The following is a 22,157-nucleotide window of genomic DNA, read 5'->3' as shown; positions in this document are numbered from 1 at the left end:
TTTAAATAAATTGAATATAATGCATTATGCAATACATAAACAAACACATAACGTAAACATTATAGAATAAAGTTTACTCGAGGTGTTTTTTTTTGTAAGAAAACTTACTCTTTATTAAAAAATTTAACCAGATTAGTACATTGTTTTAATGACTTTTAATTTTGACTGTCCCTTCGTGGGGCCTTGTTATATTATTACACATATCACTCTAAAAAAATACTTTGCCGAGTTATCTGTTATCGGTCAATAGATTCGGCCGGATGGTGCATGTAGACATCGTAAAAGATTATGTAAAAATTGACACTTTCTGGAGGCGAAACTATAAAAAGAGAAAAAAACACACGCTTAACAAGTAACAGATGTCCATTGTCATATTGTATCCGACGTAATTATAGCTCAAAAAAAAGAAAACCAGCTTCAAAAAGGATAATATAAAATTAAATTAAATATGCAAATATTTATAATTTATATGTATATTTGAAGCCGGTGTAAATCGAAATCTTAAAAGCGTCAAAACTCTGACGAACCGAAATCCGACCGTGGTGCGGTTAGATGAAAAAGAAAGAAAGAAAGATCCATCAGGTTGTAGGTACGGAGGTATTATTTACCGGTATTGTAACTACTTAACACCGACGCCAAACATATCAGTTGCTAGTGCATATACAAGGAGGAACATTAACAAACTGAAATCCTCCTCAAAGTTTTGCCCACGATGGGTCTATTTATTTAGTAAAAATATTAAACTGTAACTTGTTTATTATTGAATAAAAAAAATAAGTGACATTATTTGTTGTCTCCAGGAAACCCTACTGAGGCTGTTAGATCAACCGTCGTATTCCCGAGACCGCAGTCATAAGTAAGTGCTCACTATTAAAAGGTGTTTATTCATGTCCCAATTTTATTTTTTATAAAAAAAATGTCACCGACTATAATTTTCTTTCAACAGTTTTCTACTGACGGAGATGATTCTAATAGTAATAAACCCAATTTCAATGAGTTTTTAGTACGGGTACCATCACGCTTACTTCACGATTTATAATACTAATACACGCGGCGCTATAGCAAGCTCCAAATTGCGCGTATGCATTTGGACCCTAGAGTAGACACGCGTAAAATGTGTCATTGAAAATAAAATATTGATATGCATGTTTCGTACCTACGCTGTGAAGTACTTACTTCACTCGTTTAGTTCACTACTTCAGTATTATAGTTCAGTAGCTCAACAGATCCATCTATATCAACAGTACTGGTTTCATTTCTCTCATTCGCGGATATATATATAGCTGAATTAAGAATTTGATAGATAATTTCATTCAATATGAATCACTCAAATAAATGAATTTAATTGAATTTATTAATCGAAGGTTTAACATGGTGTCCTCTAATCAAATGAGTAAGTACCTAAATGAAAAGATTTTTAAACTGAATTGCTGAAGTAAAGAACTAAATGAATCCGAACTGAACTAGTGAATGAAAGTGAAGTAGGTACCTACTTCATTTGAATCTTTCATTCGCGAACTACTCGGGTCTACCCTAGCCTAGAGTGCCACAAATGTACAAACACACATAGGTAGGTATTGTATGTATTTTTACAACCGTTTATTTGTAACTGTTTTTTTTTATTGAGTATTTCTTCTGTTGTCGTTATTTTAATAACAGGGTGTCTGTTAACTCTATCGTATTAGGAATAAATTGGTATTTAATAACGACAACAGAAGTAAGTAACTACTACTCACATGCTTTATATTTTACGTACTTAAATTAAAGGAAATGGACCAATATAGGTACTGTAAAACAGTTATTGTTATTTTGTAAAAGTCACTTAGTAAATTCAATAATCTGATTAAATATGAGCAACGACAATTAACTAGGTACCTACTTATATTGCTTGTAATGATCTACATTGGCATCCTCTACTTGTGAATCGATATCATAGTTATTGTAACAATAATACTTAATGACAACCGACATAATGAAATAACTTAATTATGTTTTCTTTTGTTTCAGGAAACCTCTTGTTGTGAGTACCTATCGTATTTATTAAAGGCCCCAATGAAAGGGGTTTCTAGCCCCGGATATAGGTATATACTAGTAAAGGTATACAGTCATATACTCCTCCTACCCTTAATAAAAGCTAGAATGTGCGCCCTGCCTTTATTTTCGTAGGTGCCACACGCGTATCACGTGCAACGCGTGAATTGTTTCTTGTAATTGGCACGTCTTAAGTAATATGGATTTAGTTATAACAAATTTAATGACGTTCTTGAATAATAAAAGGTGATTAAAATAAACTTAATGCTTGTATGGTTAGGTGGAAGACTAATTTTTTTATCTTGCTGGTTAACATTTTTTCAATAGGTCAACGACGCCAAATGCGGGTCTATATTAATTCGCATAACTTAATACTCCTAATCAAATTGGCATAACGTTAATTACGCATAACTTTGAAAACGCATAACATTATTACGCATAATTTTAATGCGCATAACGTAAATTGTCATAACAATTACTTGGGATAAATGTAATAAGCATAATGGTACTTTGCATAAGTATTAAATGGTATAAATATAAAGGGAAGAAAAAGAAATTACGTAACCAAAAAGCAGTTCTATTTACCAGTTCAGGTACTGACAAATTTAATGTAATTTTCATTGTGTAAGTATATTGTTTTATTTATATAATTAGATCTAAGGAGTTATTCGAAATTTTATCTGTCTCTCTATTGCTCTTGCATATTCGAGCGATAGAGTGGCAGATAACGAAATTTCGATATTCGGGTTTCGCTGCAGGCATAGAATTTGAAAGTTTATTGGGCTGTTAGAAAAATACCTAACATCGAACTGGACCTAACTAACCGAGTTAGTTTTGCCCTACTCCATCTAATTCGGGTGCTTTAAAAATTATGCTAATTCATTTTGGGACAATTAAAGTTATAGTTAATAATGTTATGCATATTTCAATTATGCGAATTCATTGTTATGTACAATAAATGTTATGCTTTTTAATTGTTATACCTGTTCAATGTTATGCACAATTATGTTATGCCAAATCTGTTATGCGAATTCATATTATGACAATTAAAGTTAGGCGTATTAAGGGGCACCCCGCCAAATGCGTCTAGGAGTAATTACGTCTTTCCGTCCCTACACGAGCATGTTTTTTCAACCGTCGGCTACAGCGTAGGTACCATCTACGTTTGACTACTGGACTTAAAACCAATCGCTGCTTATAAGTGGACTTAACAATAGTGTAGGCACAGTTGTTTGAAAAACACGCTCGTGTATGAAATTACCCGCAGCGCTGACTTTAGGTAAATATATGCTTAATACAAACATCCTTTTAAGGTGGTGGTTTTAAGAAATCCACACAGAAAAGTAAAAAAGTGAGTATACCTACGTGAATTAGTCATAATAATAGGTTAGTAACTAAATATTACTGTCACAGACGTCACTATAGTGTCACAGTGAACTAGTATTAGATGCTTAAAAATAACAGCTCGCAAGGATGCCACTTAGTACTGTTTCTGACTATTTTCATTACTTAAACTTAACTTAATTTTTCTAAGTATTAATGTTTCTATAATGCTACTAAATACAATCGATCTTCGTTACCCATTGTGAAATTACAAACTTTGAAGGCCGTTTTTGAAGGTCACAAAGTGCCACTATTTACTTCTTAACGTCATATTTTCATTGTAATTTGATGTTTTTAGTGGTGCTTCCACTCTTTGCCACTGTAAAATATGTGATGAGTTATCTAAGTAGTGCCTCTAGCTATATATCCGACTTCAAAATTTAATGAAATAGTTGTTAGTGTACCGCACAAAACTTTGTTCGCGGTACACTTATGGGATCACTTCGGTCTTGCAAATCAGTTAAATTTGTTTTTCTCAGAGACCGTTTGACGTAGATAGCTAAATTTTGGAACAGTTATAGCAATTACCACCACTAACATTATAAATAAGTCAAAACTGCTTACTTATTATTATAGGGGAAAATTTGGTGGTTGAGAGGGGTCAGCTGAAATTATTTTTTATTTGTAAGAATAGTGTCGGGTACCATTACAAATCTTGCAAAAAATTGGGCCGATGGACTAATATTGACTTCATTTTAGGTTTGAACTGCGACCCATACAGAAACGAAATGCTACTAGAAAAGTGGGTTAGGTTAGGTTAAGTTTGAACTGCGACCAGTGAACGCATATATGTACATGGAACTATTCTGTACGCTCAATTATGACCCAACGCAAACTACCCCGCGATAGACGGTACTTACAAACTGCTCGATTGGCAATCTCAGTACGACCGAGATGACAGTCAGTGACAAATGGCTAAATTGATTTATAAAAACAACGTTTTTTTGTAATTAAAAATATCTTCATGTGTCGTGAAGTGGTGCAGAAGTTATTTTAGTTCATACCAAGGACAGTGGAATCACTTTTCACTTGTAGTAAACAGATAACTTCAGTAAAATTTGGATTAAACATGGCGATTTGTTTTCAATACTACCGTGCTAAGTTAAAACGTAACAACTGCATACGACTTTCATAACAACATACGACTTTTAAATTGCGAGGATAATAGGGATGGTGTTATGCCAAATGAAGTAGACTATTTTGTTAACTTGTGTTTGGTTTAGATATTTTCTATATAATTATAAATGTAGTAATAAATTCCTTCTTACAGATTTGTATTTTCCTTTTTTATTTAATGAGATGGAGCTATAAAAAAACTACCTAGTTGGGTCAAACAGATCACTGTGTTATGTCTTTCCTGTAGACATACACAAGAGTTAAGGGCTATAAAGTTTAATTTTCTTATTTAACCCTTATCCACGTGAAAAGGTCCTTCTTCTGCCGCCAGTCCGATTTCTAAGATACGCCATAGTACAGGTATGGCGAACTTGATCTTAGAAAAACGGACAGACTATACCTGAACGTGACTTCGCACTGCCATGCAGATTGATAATAAAATATACAAAATAGTTATTATAGCGGAATACATTTATACAACAATGAATATTTACTTATGTTGAGTTAGTCTGTCATTTCACAACAACATTTTAACTACATAGTTATCTTTTAATCTGCATTAAATTATTATACGTGAATTATTTGACCGGTTCTTCAATTTATGGCATAAACCTATCCCTGTCCAAGTCATATTCTAATCAAATATGAACCGCGAACTCTCAGCGGCCAGTACGTACAGCAAGAAGGTTATTAGCGGATTAATGTCGCTGATTGGTAGTTATTGACATTATATGCATTTCATCTACACTTAGCTGTGTACGTTAGTGTAATAGAGATGACTATTATTTCGTTTACCAGCTTTGATTACAGGCTCTGTAAACGTATCGTCATATTTAAATGTAGGCGTAATTGTGTATGTGTGCTAATTTGGCCCGAGAATTTGAACGGTAATGTTCCCAAAGGCGGTATCCATGGTTATATGCGATCACTGACTGCGACCCATACAGAAACGAAATGCTACTAGAAAAGTGGGTTAGGTTAGGTTTGAACTGCGACCCTTACAGAAAAGAAATGCTACTAGAAAAGTGGGTTAGGTTAGGTTTGAACTGCGACCCTTACAGAAACGAAATGCTACTAGAAAAGTAGGGTAGGTTATGTTAGAACTGCGACTGTTACAAAGGTGTGAAAAAGGTGACGAAGTGGATTAATTCATTTAATAGGATAACGATATATTAAATATTTGCACATTTTTAATTAAATGTGGTTACAATTTAACTAAATTTGGCTATAATTTTACATTAAAATGGAGTTCTAATTTTGGTGGTCATTTACTATTAGGTCCTTACCTATGAAATTGGCGTTTTTGTTCATAGATATAAGTCTGATCCTAGTTTTTTTTTTTTTACAAAAGTACATACACAATTACAATAAAACTACAGTGCACTCAATAAACAACGATTTTACATACAATTAATTGTTATTTTTTATTGTTAAGTGTTCAGAATTAAGCCTTGAAAATAGGTCTTTTCATGTGCTGTCGGTTCGAGTATTAAAATTACTTATATTTTTCTAATGGTACCAATTTTCAAGAAATGGAGATATTGAAAACATACCTTAAAGGTGTCAAAAATTACTGGAAAAATTTTGTTTGGTTTGAATTAGCCATCAAAAAAATATCCGCAAAATTAATTGTATGGAAATTCGTGTTTCGTTGAAATTCTCCGAACAAAACGCCAATTTCATAGGTAATGACCTAATATTATTGGGTTTACAATGATTATTTTGGTGTCATTTTGTTTAATAGGATAGCAAGATGTAAAAATTTGGTTATCATTTCACATTAAAATGGGGTTTGAAATTTGGTAATCATTTACTATTTTTGGGTTCATAATGATTAGTTTGGTGTCATTTCCTTTAATAGGATAGTAAAATGTAATAAAATTGGTAATCATTTCACATTAAAATGGTATTATAATTTTGGTGATCATTTATTATTTTAGGGTGGTAAAATAGATTTTTTTGGTAAGGTCAATGTGGCGAAGTCCGGCATACTTTATTTTTTTTTGACTTTGGAGTGATCTAGTTCCGTTAATTATTCACCTATGTTACTGCTTGTAATCGCATACGATGAAGAATTTAATAATTAATAGTTTAGCCTTAGTGACAGATCATTTCAAGCACAAATTAAGCAAAAACAATGGCATTTTTTAAAATCCGGCGAGTAGACGGACTTCCCGTGCAGTTTAAGGGAAGTCCCTCTAGTTATGATATTAGCCAATATATGGGTGCGTATATGTTCGTAGTCAAATTCCTAAAAAGAACGGATCAAGACAATGAAAAGTGTATTTTAAACTTGTTAATATACGGTTCAGATTCGAAATAAACACCATTTTTCTAAAACAAAGGCAAGTCCGGCATATACTACCAAAATGGGGTGGTAAACCTTTTTTGCGAATAATTAAACATAATTATTTTTTTGATTTCCGAAATAAAAGATCAATAGTAATTTTAAAATGAATTTTAATCGTTTATTTTAATATACTGAGATCAAAATTTAATAAAGTACCCATATAACCATTCCAGTCGCAGAATCACAAAGTGGTAACTAAATGTCAGATGTGTCGTAACAGAGTCCACACAATGTGTCTAGAATTGTTTCGAAACAAAGTGTCGTCGCCGTGTCTACACTTTTCCGTAACAAGGTGTCGACACATTTGTGAGCACTTTGCGTGCGGTTTGCGACTAAATCTGACAGCAAATTTGTGACAGCAAATGTCAATATAAAATACCTCTTGAAAACCAAGGTTTGTCAAACTACTATTAGTGTCTCGTGTGCTCGTAATTCTAGTAAGTCATCATGGGCAATGCAAATGATAATAATCGACCGAAACCATATAAACACCCAACACCCGTCAACCTTTTACAGAAAAGTTTTTAAAGAAATTCAATAAGCTACTTAGGTCAGGCAACGAATGCTCCAAAAGTTGTAGAGGGAAATGCTCGGAACACAATTTTTGACTCCGTAACTCGGTTTGACAAGTTAGGAGGTGAACATATCAAAAGTCCCCGGCCGTAGCCCTTGAGCGGGGGGGGAGAGAGGGGGCTTTGAAGGTCCCATTTTCCCGTTTTTCGATTATATCTCGGAAACTATGCATCTCAGCGACATGGCCACTTATACAAAATGAAAATTAATTTAATTTGTTACAAGTTTATTCAATCAATTTTTTCGATATGTTGAATAGTTTTTGAGATATCCGCTCTTAAAAGTTTATTTAGGGCTCTCAATTTTATCTTGATATATCTATATCAGTGAAGGTGCTAGGCCGTGTTTGGTATCGTTTTCGTATAAATCTGGGGTGCTGAAACCATTTAAGATATCACATTGACACCATTCCACAAAATAAAAATAAATCTTTTTAGGGTTCCGTACCTCAAAAGGAAAAAACGGAACCCTTATAGGATCACTCGTGCGTCTGTATGTATGTCCGTCTGAATACACAAAATAGTTCTTTACCTATAGATGACAGGAAAACCTATTAGAAATGTGCAGTCAAGCGCGAGTCGGACTTAATGTACGGAACCCTTAATACGCGAGTCCGACTCGCACTTGGCCGGTTTTTTTGAAACTCTTCTTGACGCTTAACCGCTGAACCGATTTCGTTGAAATTTGGTATAGAAATAGTTTGCGTCCCGGAACAGGACATAGGATAGATCTTATAACCAAAATCATCTTTTGAAGGTGTGAAAAGTGGCGTGGAAATTTGTACGGGAAATCAATAACCGCTGAACCGATTTATATGAAATTTGGGATGTTCTACATCTTTGATTTAGTTAAAAATGATGAAAAAACATGACTTCAAACCTAAACTTAAACAGTATTAACCTCAAGAAGTCAATTCTGAATTCCCCCCTACACCTCATTTCACACCTTTAAAGGATGATTTTTGAGATAACTTATTATATCCTGTCTCGGGACTCAAAATATATGTGTACCAAATTTAAATTAAAACTGTTCAGCAGTTTAAGCGTGAAGAGGAGTTTAAAAGCAAGTATTTTAATAAGTTTATATGTTTTTACTTCGGAATGGTGTCAATGTGATACCTTAACTAAATTTGGTACTGCGAATTTATACGAAAACGATACCAAACATGGCCTCGTAGCTTTACTGTTGTAGAAGTCAAAATAAAATTGAGAGCCCTAAATTCTTATTACTTGGCCAAACTTGTGTAGAAGGAAAAGGTAAAATAAAAGTCTTCGGCAGGAATATAAGACACAAATATATTTTTTTTTTGCGTTACTATTTCATTCATCAAATATAAACATACCTTGATTATACTATTCTAGTGAGATCCTCATAGATAAACAAAAACATTTACTTAAAAAATTACAAGGTCGAAATGTCACGGAACTTGTGAGAGTAATATGTGAAAAATAAAAACTTTTATGACAAAAAAAATCTGGACACAATTTAAGAATCACCCAATTGCGTCGAGGAATCATCTGTATTTTTGCTTGTTTCATTACCTCCTCGCTTCTTTTTTGTCCTTTGTATTCTGTAGCAATTTGTTAGATCTGAAAATAAAGATAACTTGCGTCGTCACGGATGTCGATTTATAGGTTTTAGGGAGTGCAGAATTCGAAAACGATGATCATTTTATAATACGTATTTTGTCATAAAAGTGGAATCCAAAATAGTCATCATTTTCGAAATCTGCGCCCCCTAAAACCTATAAAACGATATCCATGACGACTTTTATGACATAGTGCATTGCCGCCATTATGAAATTGAAAATGTTATCATTTTCGAAATCTGCGCCCCCTAAAACCTATAAAACGACATCCACGACGACTTTTATGACATAGTGCATGGCCGCCATCTTGGAATCCAAAATAGTCATCATTTTCGAAATCTGCGCCCCCTAAAACCTATAAAACGATATCCATGACGACTTTTATGACATAGTGCATTGCCGCCATTTTTAAATTGAAAATGTTATCATTTTCGAAATCTGCGCCCCCCAAAACCTATAAAACGACACCCATGACGACTTTTATGACATAGTGCATGGCCGCCATTTTGGATTCCAAAATGGTCATCATTTTCGAAAGCGGGGCCCCCTAAAACCTATAAAACGACATACATGACGACTTTTATGACATAGTGCATGGCCGCCATCTTGGAATCCAAAATGGTCATCATTTTCGAAATCTGCGCCCCCTAAAACCTATAAAACGACACCCATGACGACTTTTATGACATAGTGCATGGCCGCCATTTTGGAATCCAAAATGGTTATCATTTTCTAAATCTGCGCCCCCCAAAACCTATAAAACGACACCCATGACGACTTTTATGACATAGTGCATGGCCGCCATTTTGGATTTCAAAATGGTCATCATTTTCTAAATCGGGGCCCCCTAAAACCTATAAAACGACATCCATGATGACTTTTATGACATAGTGCATGGCCGCCATCTTGGAATCCAAAATGGTCATCATTTTCGAAATCTGCGCCCCCTAAAACCTATAAAACGACACCCATGACGACTTTTATGGCATAGTGCATGGCCGCCATTTTGGATTCCAAAATGGTCATCATTTTCAAAATTGGGGCCCCCTGAAACGTATAAAACGACATCCATGACGACTTTTATGACACAGTGCATGGCCGCCATTTCGGATTCCAAAATGGTCATTATTTTCGAAATCGGCACTCCCTAAAACCTGTATATCGACACCCATCTCGACTTTTATGACAAAGTGTTTTGCTACCATCTGCATGCAAGACATTTCTATTATTTTTACGTACAAAAATGGCCCCCTGTCAACTTTCAATCGAGATTTAATCGATAATTTATTCGATTAATATTCAGATTAATTCAATTTCCATCTATGTTAGGTCGACTAAACTAATCGCGATTAAAATTTGAGAATTAACTTTTTTTATTCCATTAATTAGTCGAATAAACAGTTAATCGATTAATGCCCATCTCTGACCACGGCATTTTTACACTTTGAGAATATCTGAAAACAAATCAACACAAGGAGCCATTTTGCAAATCCAGTAACATACCAGTAACTTTGTTATTACTTTTGACAGCGCGTGTCATGTGTCAACACAGAGTCGACACAAAGTCGAAACATTGCAACTACTTTGTGACTGCAATATTTCTCAGCCTTAAACCATATTTATACATCATAATTAACAAGTTTCGTAGTATGTAAAGCGTTATTTCTGTTATTTAAGTATAGTATACGCATCGAAGTACTAAAAATGCTTCAAATAATATAGTTATGAACACAGGCACTGAGAAGTAAACAATTTCATTTCCGGCTAAACTAAAACAATGTGGTGGCGCGTTGATTATATTACACTTAGTTTATCAAATCACTCGAGCAGTTTAATTCCCCATAATAATTTAAGTCCTATTGTAATATAAATGCAAACAATATATAATTACGTCTTGTAATCCGTTTTAGAGATGGCGTATTAATGTCACTTATTTTTATTTAAGTATTTTTCCATCTGACAGTTTCCATTTGACAGGAACAAAATGAACGAATGAACGAATGATTTTGGCATAAAGTAGTCGCAAACCCGAAACAATGTGTGCACACGGCGACCACACTTTATGTCACTTTGTGTCATGTGTCGACCCTTCCCCATTTCTGGTAACTGTGTCGACACGGCGACGACTCTGCGACTGGAATTGTGACCGAAACAGACGGTGTCGACACAAGATGTGTCAACACCGCGTCGTAACGGCGACTGGAAATGGTTGTATGGGTAACATCATGCGCAAAGTCTGGAGGATTTTTTGATACCTTATCAAATCGTTTTAATATTAAAATCGCAAAAACAGTTGGTAATCTCTGATTTAACGAAACTCCGGCATATGACGGACTTGCCTTGAACATAATAGACGGACTTTCCAACTTAGTCAAATTTTAATATGATAAATTGTGGAACGTGTAATTACAAAACTAAGCTAATTTCTGATATTTTAAAAATAGAATAAAGACAGCTGGTTCTTATGCTACCTACGTAGTTACTTTCTGATGCACAATCTTTTCAAAAACTATTTTTAACAAAATTTTTTCGAACGGCTGTCGCACTATGACTTCGAGTTCAAAACACGAAATGACTTATAGAGGCGGATTGCTCTGAACTTGGTTGTCACAGCGCCATCTGTTTTACAGAGACGGAACTAGCGCGAAAAACTGGTTAATCGACTGGACTCCAAAGTCGCATACGCCTTCAAATTCAAAAGTTATAACGTGTTGACGGACTTGCCTTGTAGACGGACTTACCCACAGTGACCTTATTCAATTTTACTAAATCTGAAGAGAACAGAACTAATCTACAAGATGGACGACATCTCTAGTGATGTGGCATTCCGGTTATGGTAGTGATGTAAAGCACCGATAAATGACGGTTCTGCCGTTTACTACGTGAATTAGTCATAATAATAGGTTAGTAACTAAATATTACGGTCACAGACGTCACTATAGTGTCACAGTGAACCACTTAGTACTGTTTCTGACTATTTTCATTACTTAAACTTAACTTAATTTTTCTAAATACAATCGATCTTCGTTACCCATTGTGAAATTACAAACTTTGAAGGCCGTTTTTGAAGGTCACAAAGTGCCACTATTTACTTCTTAACGTCATATTTTCATTGTAATTTGATGTTTTTCGTGGTGCTTCCACTCTTTGCCATTGTAAAATATGTGATGAGTTATCTAAGTAGTGCCTCTAGCTATATATCCGACTTCAAAATTTAATGAAATCGTTAGTGTACCGCACAAAACTTTGTTCGCGGTACACTTATGGGATCACTTCGGTCTTGCAAATCAGTTAAATTTGTTTTTCTCAGAGACCGTTTGACGTAGATAGCTAAATTTTGGAACAGTTATAGCAATTACCACCACTAACATTATGAATAAGTTAAAACCGCTTACTTATTATTTTAGGGGAAAATTTGGAGGTTGAGAGGGGTCAGGTGAAATTATTTTTTATTTCTAAGAATCGTGTCGGGTACCATTAGAAATATTGCAAAAAAATTGAGCCGATGGACTAATTTTGACTTCATTTTAGAGTGCAGTGGTTTCGATAAAAGTTGCAACTTTTCATACATAAAATGTCACCTCTGTCCTGGCGATTTTCGTGAAAACTATAGCTAACAGACCAGTCAATACCCAACTTAAAGAAGCATGGAGACGGCGGGAAAATTATCAGGTTAACTTTATCTTTATTAGTTTTTCAACTGCACCCCTGATCTTTGGTTGCTTAGGGCTAGCTAACTGATGCTTACACTGGTCATTTCATATTAGGAAGTCGTTTTAGCGAGAAAGATCCTTACTTAAAACTTTGGCATTGAAATTTATGACTTATGTCTTTGACACAAAGTTTAATTCTACTTGCTTATTTTTGTGGGATTTTTCAGTTTTTCTTGAATACTCTACTTTAAGCATGAGAGAGAAAAAGATCTACAAAATACAACCTTGTTATAATGCAAATAAGTTCAAATTTCGAACGGGCTTTCCAACCAATGGACTATCTCAATGTGCTCAGTAAGAATCATATTTATTATTGGAGTTTATCTGTAATAAGGGTCTGGCCGGGCCGCCATAGCAAAATCGCCCCTGGCTGAATTTGAGATATTGTTATGCACGATTATTCGTTTTATTATTACTTATACTTTTGGTGAATATTATGCCTTAAATGATTACCGTTTGCGAAAAAAAAAATATATTTTTTTCTTTAAAACCACGTGTCCGATTGACTTGTTCTTTGGATATTTTATAGACATATTAGGGATACATCAAATCAAAAAAATTTACTTCCTGACTTTTTTTTAAGTACCTACATAATTTTTTGAGTTTAAGTTTTAATTTATTTTTCTACATTTGAGTTAGCGATACTTACCATATTTTCATATAATATCCGCATTTTTATACTATATATATTTTTATCAAAAATATTGGTTTGGATCAACAACTTGAAAAATTTTTTTTTCATAAACAGAGTGGACAAAATTAACCTTAGTATTGTGTAACACCGGAAGTGGCCCTTTTGTCCTCAATTGAAACTGGTTATTATAAAAAAAAAACATAAATTAAGAATGAATTATTTTTTTTAATTTTCTTGCACTGGTCCGAATCGAAGCAGTCATTTATATTTCGTCACTTAATTTTTCAGATATAAATGTATATTAACCATGTAGTTTCCGTATTGTACAGGTAGCATCGCACACATTTAAGAGTAACTGTTTTGATTATGTCAAAATAACTTCCGCCCACTTCCGGTTACCGCTCAACGGCGTGCGGCGGCCACTCCGCTGACTCCGCTCTTCATTCTTTATTTGTGCGTGGTAGCGTCCACACGTCGGTCTAGTTGCCGAAGTGTTTGGCACAAGACCAGACTACATTGCTTTTTTAATAACGATCTTCGTTTCGTACTATGGTGTTAGCTGTGAGATTAAGTACATTTTATTCGTTGCGCAATATGATATTTTGATTTGATATTTTGTTATTAAAAACGTTGTGCAATCCTTTAACACGAAGGAATAAATCATCCTCGGGGTTGGTCGTGAACCAACACGAAGGAATAAATCATCCTGGGGGTTGGTCGTGAATCAACACGAAGGAAAGTCTGTTCGTATTTCGAACACCGATCATTGCGCCTGGGGGTTGGTCGTGAACCAACACGAAGGCTTAAGATCGAACAACACACAACGAAACAAAGGGCCTAGATATTCATATTAGCGCATTTTAATAGTAATTGTATTTTGTGAGAAATGTATTGCCATTAAAATGGGAATTATGTTGTGTTATAGAGCCGAGGGAGGCTTTCTTTTTATTGGGTTTTAGATGGCCCGACATATAAAATATAATTGAATTTCTACTATCCAATTGTCTGAATAAATTTTACTCACACCTAACCCATAGCGCGGTACTTAAAAAACCGGGCAAGTGCGAGTCGGACTCGCGCACGAAGGGTTCCGTACCATAAAGCAAAAAACGGCAAAAAAAAAACGGTCACCCATCCAAGTACTGACCACGCCCGACGTTGCTTAACTTCTGTCAAAAATCACGTTTGTTGTATGGGAGCCCCATTTAAATCTTTATTTTATTCTGTTTTTAGTATTTGTTGTTATAGCGGCAACAGAAATACATCATCTGTGAAAATTTCAACTGTCTAGCTATCACGGTTCGTGAGATACAGCCTGGTGACAGACAGACGGACGGACGGACGGACGGACAGCGAAGTCTTAGTAATAGGGTCCCGTTTTACCCTTTGGGTACGGAACCCTAAAAAGTCAACTTAACCAGATCTTCCGTCATTTACAAAGAAAAGAAAGTTGTCAATGTGACAAGCTGACAAGGTACGAAATGTTACGTAAATCAAATTCCTCGACTGTACTTTAGTTGAGTTACATTTAGCTCATACCAAGGCAGTTTGCATTATCTATTTATTTTATCGATAACGTATTATTGACTTAAACACAACTTCAAAAAGAAAACGATGAAATAAGTTTCAAAGAATATTTATTATTTTGTAAATAAAACTGGCTACTTACACCATAAACTACCCGCCGCCGCCGCCGTGGCCGCTGCTGGAAACCATCGCGAGCGCGGACTTCTGGCCGAAGGGTGTGGTATTTCGGCGGTTCCGTGGGAATCTGCCAAATCCTACACCGGAACATGCGACACAACTGAAAACCGCCGTGTCGCCGAAATAATTTTTAGCTTGTAGCTCTAGTATTCACCAGTACTAGAGTTCACTTTTATTAGTGATTTCATCAAAATGTAGCTTTATTGAATTATATTTGAGTGATATAAAGTTAGAATGTAACTGTGAGATCCTCGTATTTCAATCCGTACAAGATTAGAACCTTTTTCATGTAATGTCATTGAGTTTTTCTTTATTGATTGAACTGCCATCTAAATGAGTGGCCATCTAAACGTTACGGTCACGTGATCGCGTTACGCTGTCTCGAGTTTATCATTTTTTCCCCACCTCAAAAAGTGCCCAGCGCCGCTAAAGAAGTTTTCACTTCAAAAATCGATTATAGAATCATTTTAAACAATTAACGATTCAATTAATCATTTCAACTGCCTATGTGTTAGATCAAATGCGTAATTGATTTCACTTTGCCACCTTTGCATTAAGGTTACTGTTTATTCTAAACTTTCTTTTGTTATCCACGTACCTGTATTTTTCGTAGATTGAGCATTACCATTTCAATTAATTGTAGTGATGCAACCTTTTTCACTTGTAATGGTGTCCGGTATTTAAATAATTCATTTTCAGAAAGCGTCATGCTCGCCTACTTCAATGAGCTAGCACAAAAATATAAGCCTTCAACATTGTGGGGCATCTATTCCATGCTCAAAGCAACAATTAACGTTGAGCATAATATAGACATAAAAGTGTACTCCAAATTAACTACCTTCCTGAAGAGACTTTCCAGCGGTTTCAAATCCAAAAAATCGAAGGTTTTAACCGCCGAAAACGTGGAAACATTCCTCAGGGAGGCGCCTGACGAGATTCATGTAGCTACCAAGGTAAGCTAGTAATAAAATTGATTCCTATATTACTTATCTACCTACTGGTAATGTTTAAAATTAAAATTGTTTTCAATATGCATTAATAATTTTTATTTTTGTTACAGGTAGCACTCATATTTGGTGCAAACGGGGCATGCAGAGCAGCCGAGCTTGTAAACTTAAAAACCAGCGACATAGAAGAGCATATCGATATGATCTTAGTGAAATTGTCGAACACCAAGACAATAATAGATCGGTCCTTCGTCATCCGCGATGAATTCTGTGATTTAGTGAAAAAATATCAAAACCTCCGCCCAGAGAATATTGAAACTGACAGATTCTTTTTAAACTATATCAAAGGAAAATGCACTGTACAACCAATTGGCCGTCATAAACTTGCCGCTACACCAAAAAACATCGCGTCCTATTTAAAGCTACCGAACGCTGAATGCTACACCGGCCACTGCTTTCGCAGGACCTCGGCGACACTTCTTGCAGATTCAGGTGCCAACTTAACCACGCTAAAGCGACATGGTGGCTGGGCATCGGACAAAGTAGCGGAGGGCTACATCGAGGACTCTGTGAAAAACAAAGTTAAAATAAATAACCAAATAAATGAAGCTGTTAATTTACGCTCGACCCCACCACATACGGCAACTACACCGCGCCCTATATTGAGGGAGATTTTGTGCCACTGAGCCCACAGCCGTCAAAATCGTTTGATAACAACCAAACAAATTCGCTCTCTGCCGAAATGACACAAAATACTAATATAAATGTTCCTGGCAAAAATACATCGCTTTCTTTCAACAATTGTCCTCACGCCAATATAAATATTAATTTCTATTAAAGTGGTTATGCAAATGTTTTCTTATTTCCTCGCAGTAGTCGTGAAAAGCACTATGTAATGCCTCGGCCGGAAACGCTAGAGATGGACTCGTATTATTCGAGGGCCTCCACTAACGTGTCGGCCCTCGAACTCACTCGTCCATCTTTTAGCGGTTTTCCGTCCTCTCCTACAATGTACTATACAAATGTTTAAAGTGGTAATAAATGTAATCTTTGTTTAAATACATAGTTGTAGCACCACGAATGTGAGAAAAAGTATTATCTTCAGCGGGCAATATGGCGTCGCCTGTGTAAATTACGGCTATGTTGTTTTGGTTAAAAATATATTATTGTACTAAAGAGTGAATAGTGGTTTCATTTTATTATCTCAGAGTTTGATGGCTAAAAGTGTTTTGCCAATAATAATGATATAAATTATCTTATATTTCTAAATGTTTTAATTTTATTTTATCTGTTTGTCGCATTGGTTGATTTATATATATATATATCTTTGCCAAAATTGCAGCTTTCTAGCATTAACGAACGCAAAGCAACGCCTCGGACAGACCGACAGATGGACATGGCGAAACTATAAGGGTTCCTAGTAGGGGTAGTAGTAGTAAGGGTACCCTAAAAACACACAAACAATCTCTGTAAAATATAACGATGCGTGCGGGACACTAAATGCCACGAGCTATGACTCGCGCTTGGCCAAATTTTTTAAATTAATGTTTGTTTGTACGAGTATGTTCACCAACTCGTCCAGGCTGGACCGATGTGGACAATTCTTCGTATGTTTTCATGGATATTTACACTGTTAGGTAGCGCCATTGTCATTCTCGCTCCTGAGATAACTATAAGGCTCAAAATATGTTTACCACTGTTGTATGTCTGGCACATCTTAGAGTAGTGTTCGAGTGTACTTATCGTTAACTTCTCTACAATATTGTTTACTTTTTTTCAGTAACAACCCATTTCGGCGGTATTATCGCCGCACCACGCCGCTTTTAGTTAGTTAATATTTTTGTTTGTTTTTTTTTTTATCACTAATATAGATTTATAAGTTTTGTTGAGCCTTGTACTAACAATAATATGGATTTTTTATTCGAAATAAAAATATTGAATTGAATTGAACTAATATGCGAAGGTAAACCAGGTAGATCATATTAAATTTAAATGTTCTTCTAAAAATTGTTAGCTTTCGTAAGCCCTGTCCCAATCAATGTTACCTTTATTTAAGATTAAATAACGCGTTATTAGTTAATCATAAAACATTCCAGAAAGAGGCGTCAGACGAGTTTGGAAACGTTCCAGTTTTAACCAATACTCGAAGAAATAACACAAATGACAGTGATTCTGATGAATACGATTCGGACACGGCAACTTCCGATTACGAATTTAACCCCCAAAATGCCTACACTGTGCACAAAAATCGATACCTGCAGAATTATCTTTGGAATCATAAGGTAAAATAAGGGCAAGGTAAGTAATTTTGTCTATTAGACATTTCATAATACATTTTGATTCAAGTACGCAAGGTACATTCGTCAGACCACAGTGGTTTTTCACACTTTTCATTAAACATTGTATTTTAGACATATGTTTACAAATTAAGTTCCTTATTACCTTAGTCGTATATAAAACAAGATCCATGGAAGTGATGGAAAGTCAAAGATTTTTCTGCTGTAGAAATGCTACGCTTCGTAACCCCTTTTCCCACTATGGTCACCGCGTATTTGACAATAGTTGCTTATTATACTTAAGTCAGCGTAGAGTGACAGTTTAGGACTAATACAGTGTGTAAGTCTAATACGGGCGATAAATTAAATCGGACATAGTATTCATTAGTGTAATCATGAAGTAAAAGGTTTTTTTAAGTTGCAGTTCATTACGAGCTCATAATTAATTTTTTTTAAATTTCTCAGCAGCAATGTACTGTAAACATGGTTGCGGTACCGAAATGTCAAATGTTCATTAGCAATACAACAATAGCATTTACAAACTTACCTATCTGGAGGAACATTCACAATACATGACTGTTAGCATTACACTGCGTTTAATGTTTTGTAATTATTGTGTATTCATTTCGTATTTAATTTGCCTGATTTTTTATACCAGGATGGCGGAAAATAAGCATACGGCCCGCCTAATAGTTGTACAGTTATTACCAAAATTATTTAGAGAAGTAACTAAACCCGCTAAACACCACAAAACTTGGTACATTGTGTGAAAACGTGGCAAACTCTTTGGTGGAATTGCAAGTTTCTTATTTTATTTCAACTCTGATTTGACAATATCAGTCTTTCGATTCAAAAGTAATCGTATGTTATAAAAATGCCTCGTTTAACAACTTTTACTGCTCCTGAATTACCTAATGGACATGATTTTAATTTACGGTGAAACACTACAAAATGGTCATCGAGCGCTAGCTGTGTACAGAGAGCGATTCTCTCATCGGGTTGTACCAAGAAACGCTCGAGTAATTGTAAACGCGATACAGCGAGCTCGCGAGGGATTGCCCGTAACTGGAAGGGTGGAGGGAGCAGCTATTCACGATGAGCTTCCAGTTCCATTGCAAGACCGAATCCTTCGCCATTTTGCACTTAATCCTGAAAGTAGTACAAGGGATGCAGGAAGACGATTTAATACGAGTTGTTATTTTATGGAGTCAATCAAACGTCGTTGCGAAACCTGTTCTGAAATACAAGGAAGGCACATCGAGAATAGGTATTTGCGGCGAAACCGGCAAAACTAAACTCAGGTTTCTCAGAATTTGTATTGTTGTAAATTGTGTTTTTTAGTTTTCATTTTTAGTTGGTTTTCTTTAGGTAAGTATTTCAGCAACTTCAGTACATTTCAGTTGTAATTTCAATGGGTCGTTATTAAAATAAATGATTGCTTTAATAAGATTTTTAGATTTAATTTGATTTTAAACTAGGTAGTAATTTCGTCAGATAAAAAACATCATACTTATTTATTATTTACCCACTCATGACAGTTAATGACATTACATACGCAATAGGAGTTTTTGAAAGTAACTGCCCAAGTAACATTTTAGTCCTATAATTTTAGTTTTTATCGCTAAAAGCTTGTATAGACGTCGTATTAAGGTTTCAGAGATGACCACCTGTCGTATAAAAGCGCTTGGCAACACCTTTTTGCTCTATAGGCTTATACAGCTAATATATTCTATAAGCAATTGATGTAAAGGTTTACATCATCATTTTATAGAGCCGTTACAGGCGTGTACTATAACAGGTTCAAATATAATCACTATAGAGCAATATTACTGTATAATAGTATTTGGAATCACTTTTATGCAACTAATTTGCGCTATTAAGGTTCCCTGCCAAGCCGCTATAGTTTTGTGTTTTAATAGTGACAAAAACCCAACTATACAACGATTTTAGGATATAGTGGCTTTAGAGATGACTGCTATAGTACATAATACTTTAGTAGTTTGCGCTATTAAGGTTCCCTGCAAGCCGCTATAGTTTTGTGTTTTAACAGTGAGAAAAACCCAACTATACAACGATTTTAGGATATAGTGGCTTTAGAGATCACTGCTATAGTACATAATACTTTAGTAGTTTGCGCTATTAAGGTTCCCTGCAAGCCGCTATAGTTTTGTGTTTAAACAGTGACAAAAACCCAACTATACAACGATTATAGGATATAGTGGCTTTAGAGATCACTGCTATAGTACATAATACTTTAGTAGTCATATGAACACTATTATAGAACTGTTTTGCTCTATAGTAGCGTTTTTGGGACATATTTATAGCGTTAAAAAGCGCTTTAGTAGTTTTAAAATCCCTATTATATCTCATCGCTGTAAACGTCACAATGACTCTTTTATATCACAAAACTGTTGTATAGTGGTTTTGTTTTTTCTTTTAAAAGACAACAGCGTTATAGCTGAGTTTTTATGTCTTTTATAAACCGAGTTAGATACATAAAGGTAGAAAACGACTACTTGTAAATGATCAATTTGATCTGTAATGGCTACTTATATCTTGCTTATATAAGTTCAGGCCTAAGCCACATAATGTGGTTCCGTACAAAATATTTTTATATTTTAATGAATTGATAAAAAAGACCCCAGTGATATTAGTGATTGTAGGTGAGATTTATCATCAATGATTTAATACAAGCATAAAATCGTGACGGTTTAGATATTTATCGACATCCATTATTAGCACATTTTTTTTACCAATCTCATTGAAAAAGGAAACAACAGTAATGACTACATCTAAATTAAAAAAAAAATCCTATATCTTTCTAAAGAGTTTGTAGGTGCAACTGGGTCACAGCAAAATTCTTTTGGAACCCTAATTTTAATCATGATGGCGGTGAATATTTCGTCCTAAGTTCTATAGTTAGCCTATAAAAGCGTCGGATTTACTTCTTGGCTGTATAGTAGTAACTATGGTGAATATCATAATATTTTATTAAATTATTTTATTAAAAACATAAATAAATCGAGGGGGCATTTAAAATTCCTCATTAACCTAATACTATTCTAACGGTAAAACTTCCGTCCCATATACTTTTTGCACTAAAGACCGAATTATTCGACATCTAAATGGCGCATATTAATATAACGTCTTTATTTATCACCATTTTACTTAGTACCGTTTTTGTGAAGTAAACACACAACAAGTAGTAAAGGAACTATGAATTCTACAATAGTATAAAAAAGCACTATAATAGAATTTCAAATACTACTATAGTATAAAACAAGCACTATAATGGAATCTCAAATGCTACTATAGTATAAATTAACACTATAATGGCGTTTCTGACAACAAATTAGCACAAGAGTCATGCATTACATCACTTTTATAGACCTAAAACGTCACGGCTGACACTGCTACAGGTCTACTATATCACTGAATGGCACTAAAGATGCGCCATTTCGGCTTTATACAACCTTCTTAGGTCTTTTATAGGACCTTAGGTGGTATTTAGGAAACGTTCTATTGACCACTATAGTACCACAAATTGTTACTTGGGTGTCAACGAGCGTTTAACGTGAGTGTGTTTGCATTACATTGCGGGCTGAATTATTTTGTATGGACAAAATTATTGTTGCAACTTTACGTAAATGTTATCTAATTACCTTTACTTTGTCCTATACTAACTACCGTTAAGAGATTCGCCCGTATTAGACTTACACACTGTATAAAAAGTTGTCCAGTCGTCTAAACTTTGCTGTACAGTACCTACATATTCTGTTGAGGTCAAAAAGATTAATAAGTGCATGATTTTTAACACTCCTAGTTGTGCAATGACTAGATTT

At 34.9% G+C, this 22,157-nt stretch overlaps 1 protein-coding gene and 1 long non-coding RNA gene across 2 annotated transcripts in view; one reads left to right on the top strand and one right to left on the bottom strand.

Annotated features, from left to right (window-relative positions):
- LOC134804937 (uncharacterized) overlaps window positions 1-22,157 on the bottom strand; it is a 225,283-nt gene that overhangs the window by 106,131 nt on the left and 96,995 nt on the right. The gene's annotated exons all lie outside the window — the stretch shown is intronic.
- LOC134804818 (uncharacterized) overlaps window positions 1-22,157 on the top strand; it is a 61,816-nt gene that overhangs the window by 36,648 nt on the left and 3,011 nt on the right. Inside the window, exons 10-14 of the mRNA XM_063778077.1 lie at window positions 801-856; window positions 2,008-2,020; window positions 3,345-3,382; window positions 17,820-17,865; window positions 18,136-18,321. Coding sequence (XP_063634147.1) covers window positions 801-856; window positions 2,008-2,020; window positions 3,345-3,382; window positions 17,820-17,865; window positions 18,136-18,321 — 339 coding nt within the window. The remainder of the gene's footprint in view (window positions 1-800; window positions 857-2,007; window positions 2,021-3,344; window positions 3,383-17,819; window positions 17,866-18,135; window positions 18,322-22,157) is intronic.

This window comes from Cydia splendana, chromosome Z (assembly GCF_910591565.1).
Source record: "Cydia splendana chromosome Z, ilCydSple1.2, whole genome shotgun sequence".
Taxonomy (NCBI): Eukaryota; Metazoa; Arthropoda; class Insecta; order Lepidoptera; family Tortricidae; genus Cydia; species Cydia splendana.
The sequence above is the reverse complement of the archived record's forward strand: the minus strand, read 5'-3'. Positions and strand labels throughout refer to the sequence as shown.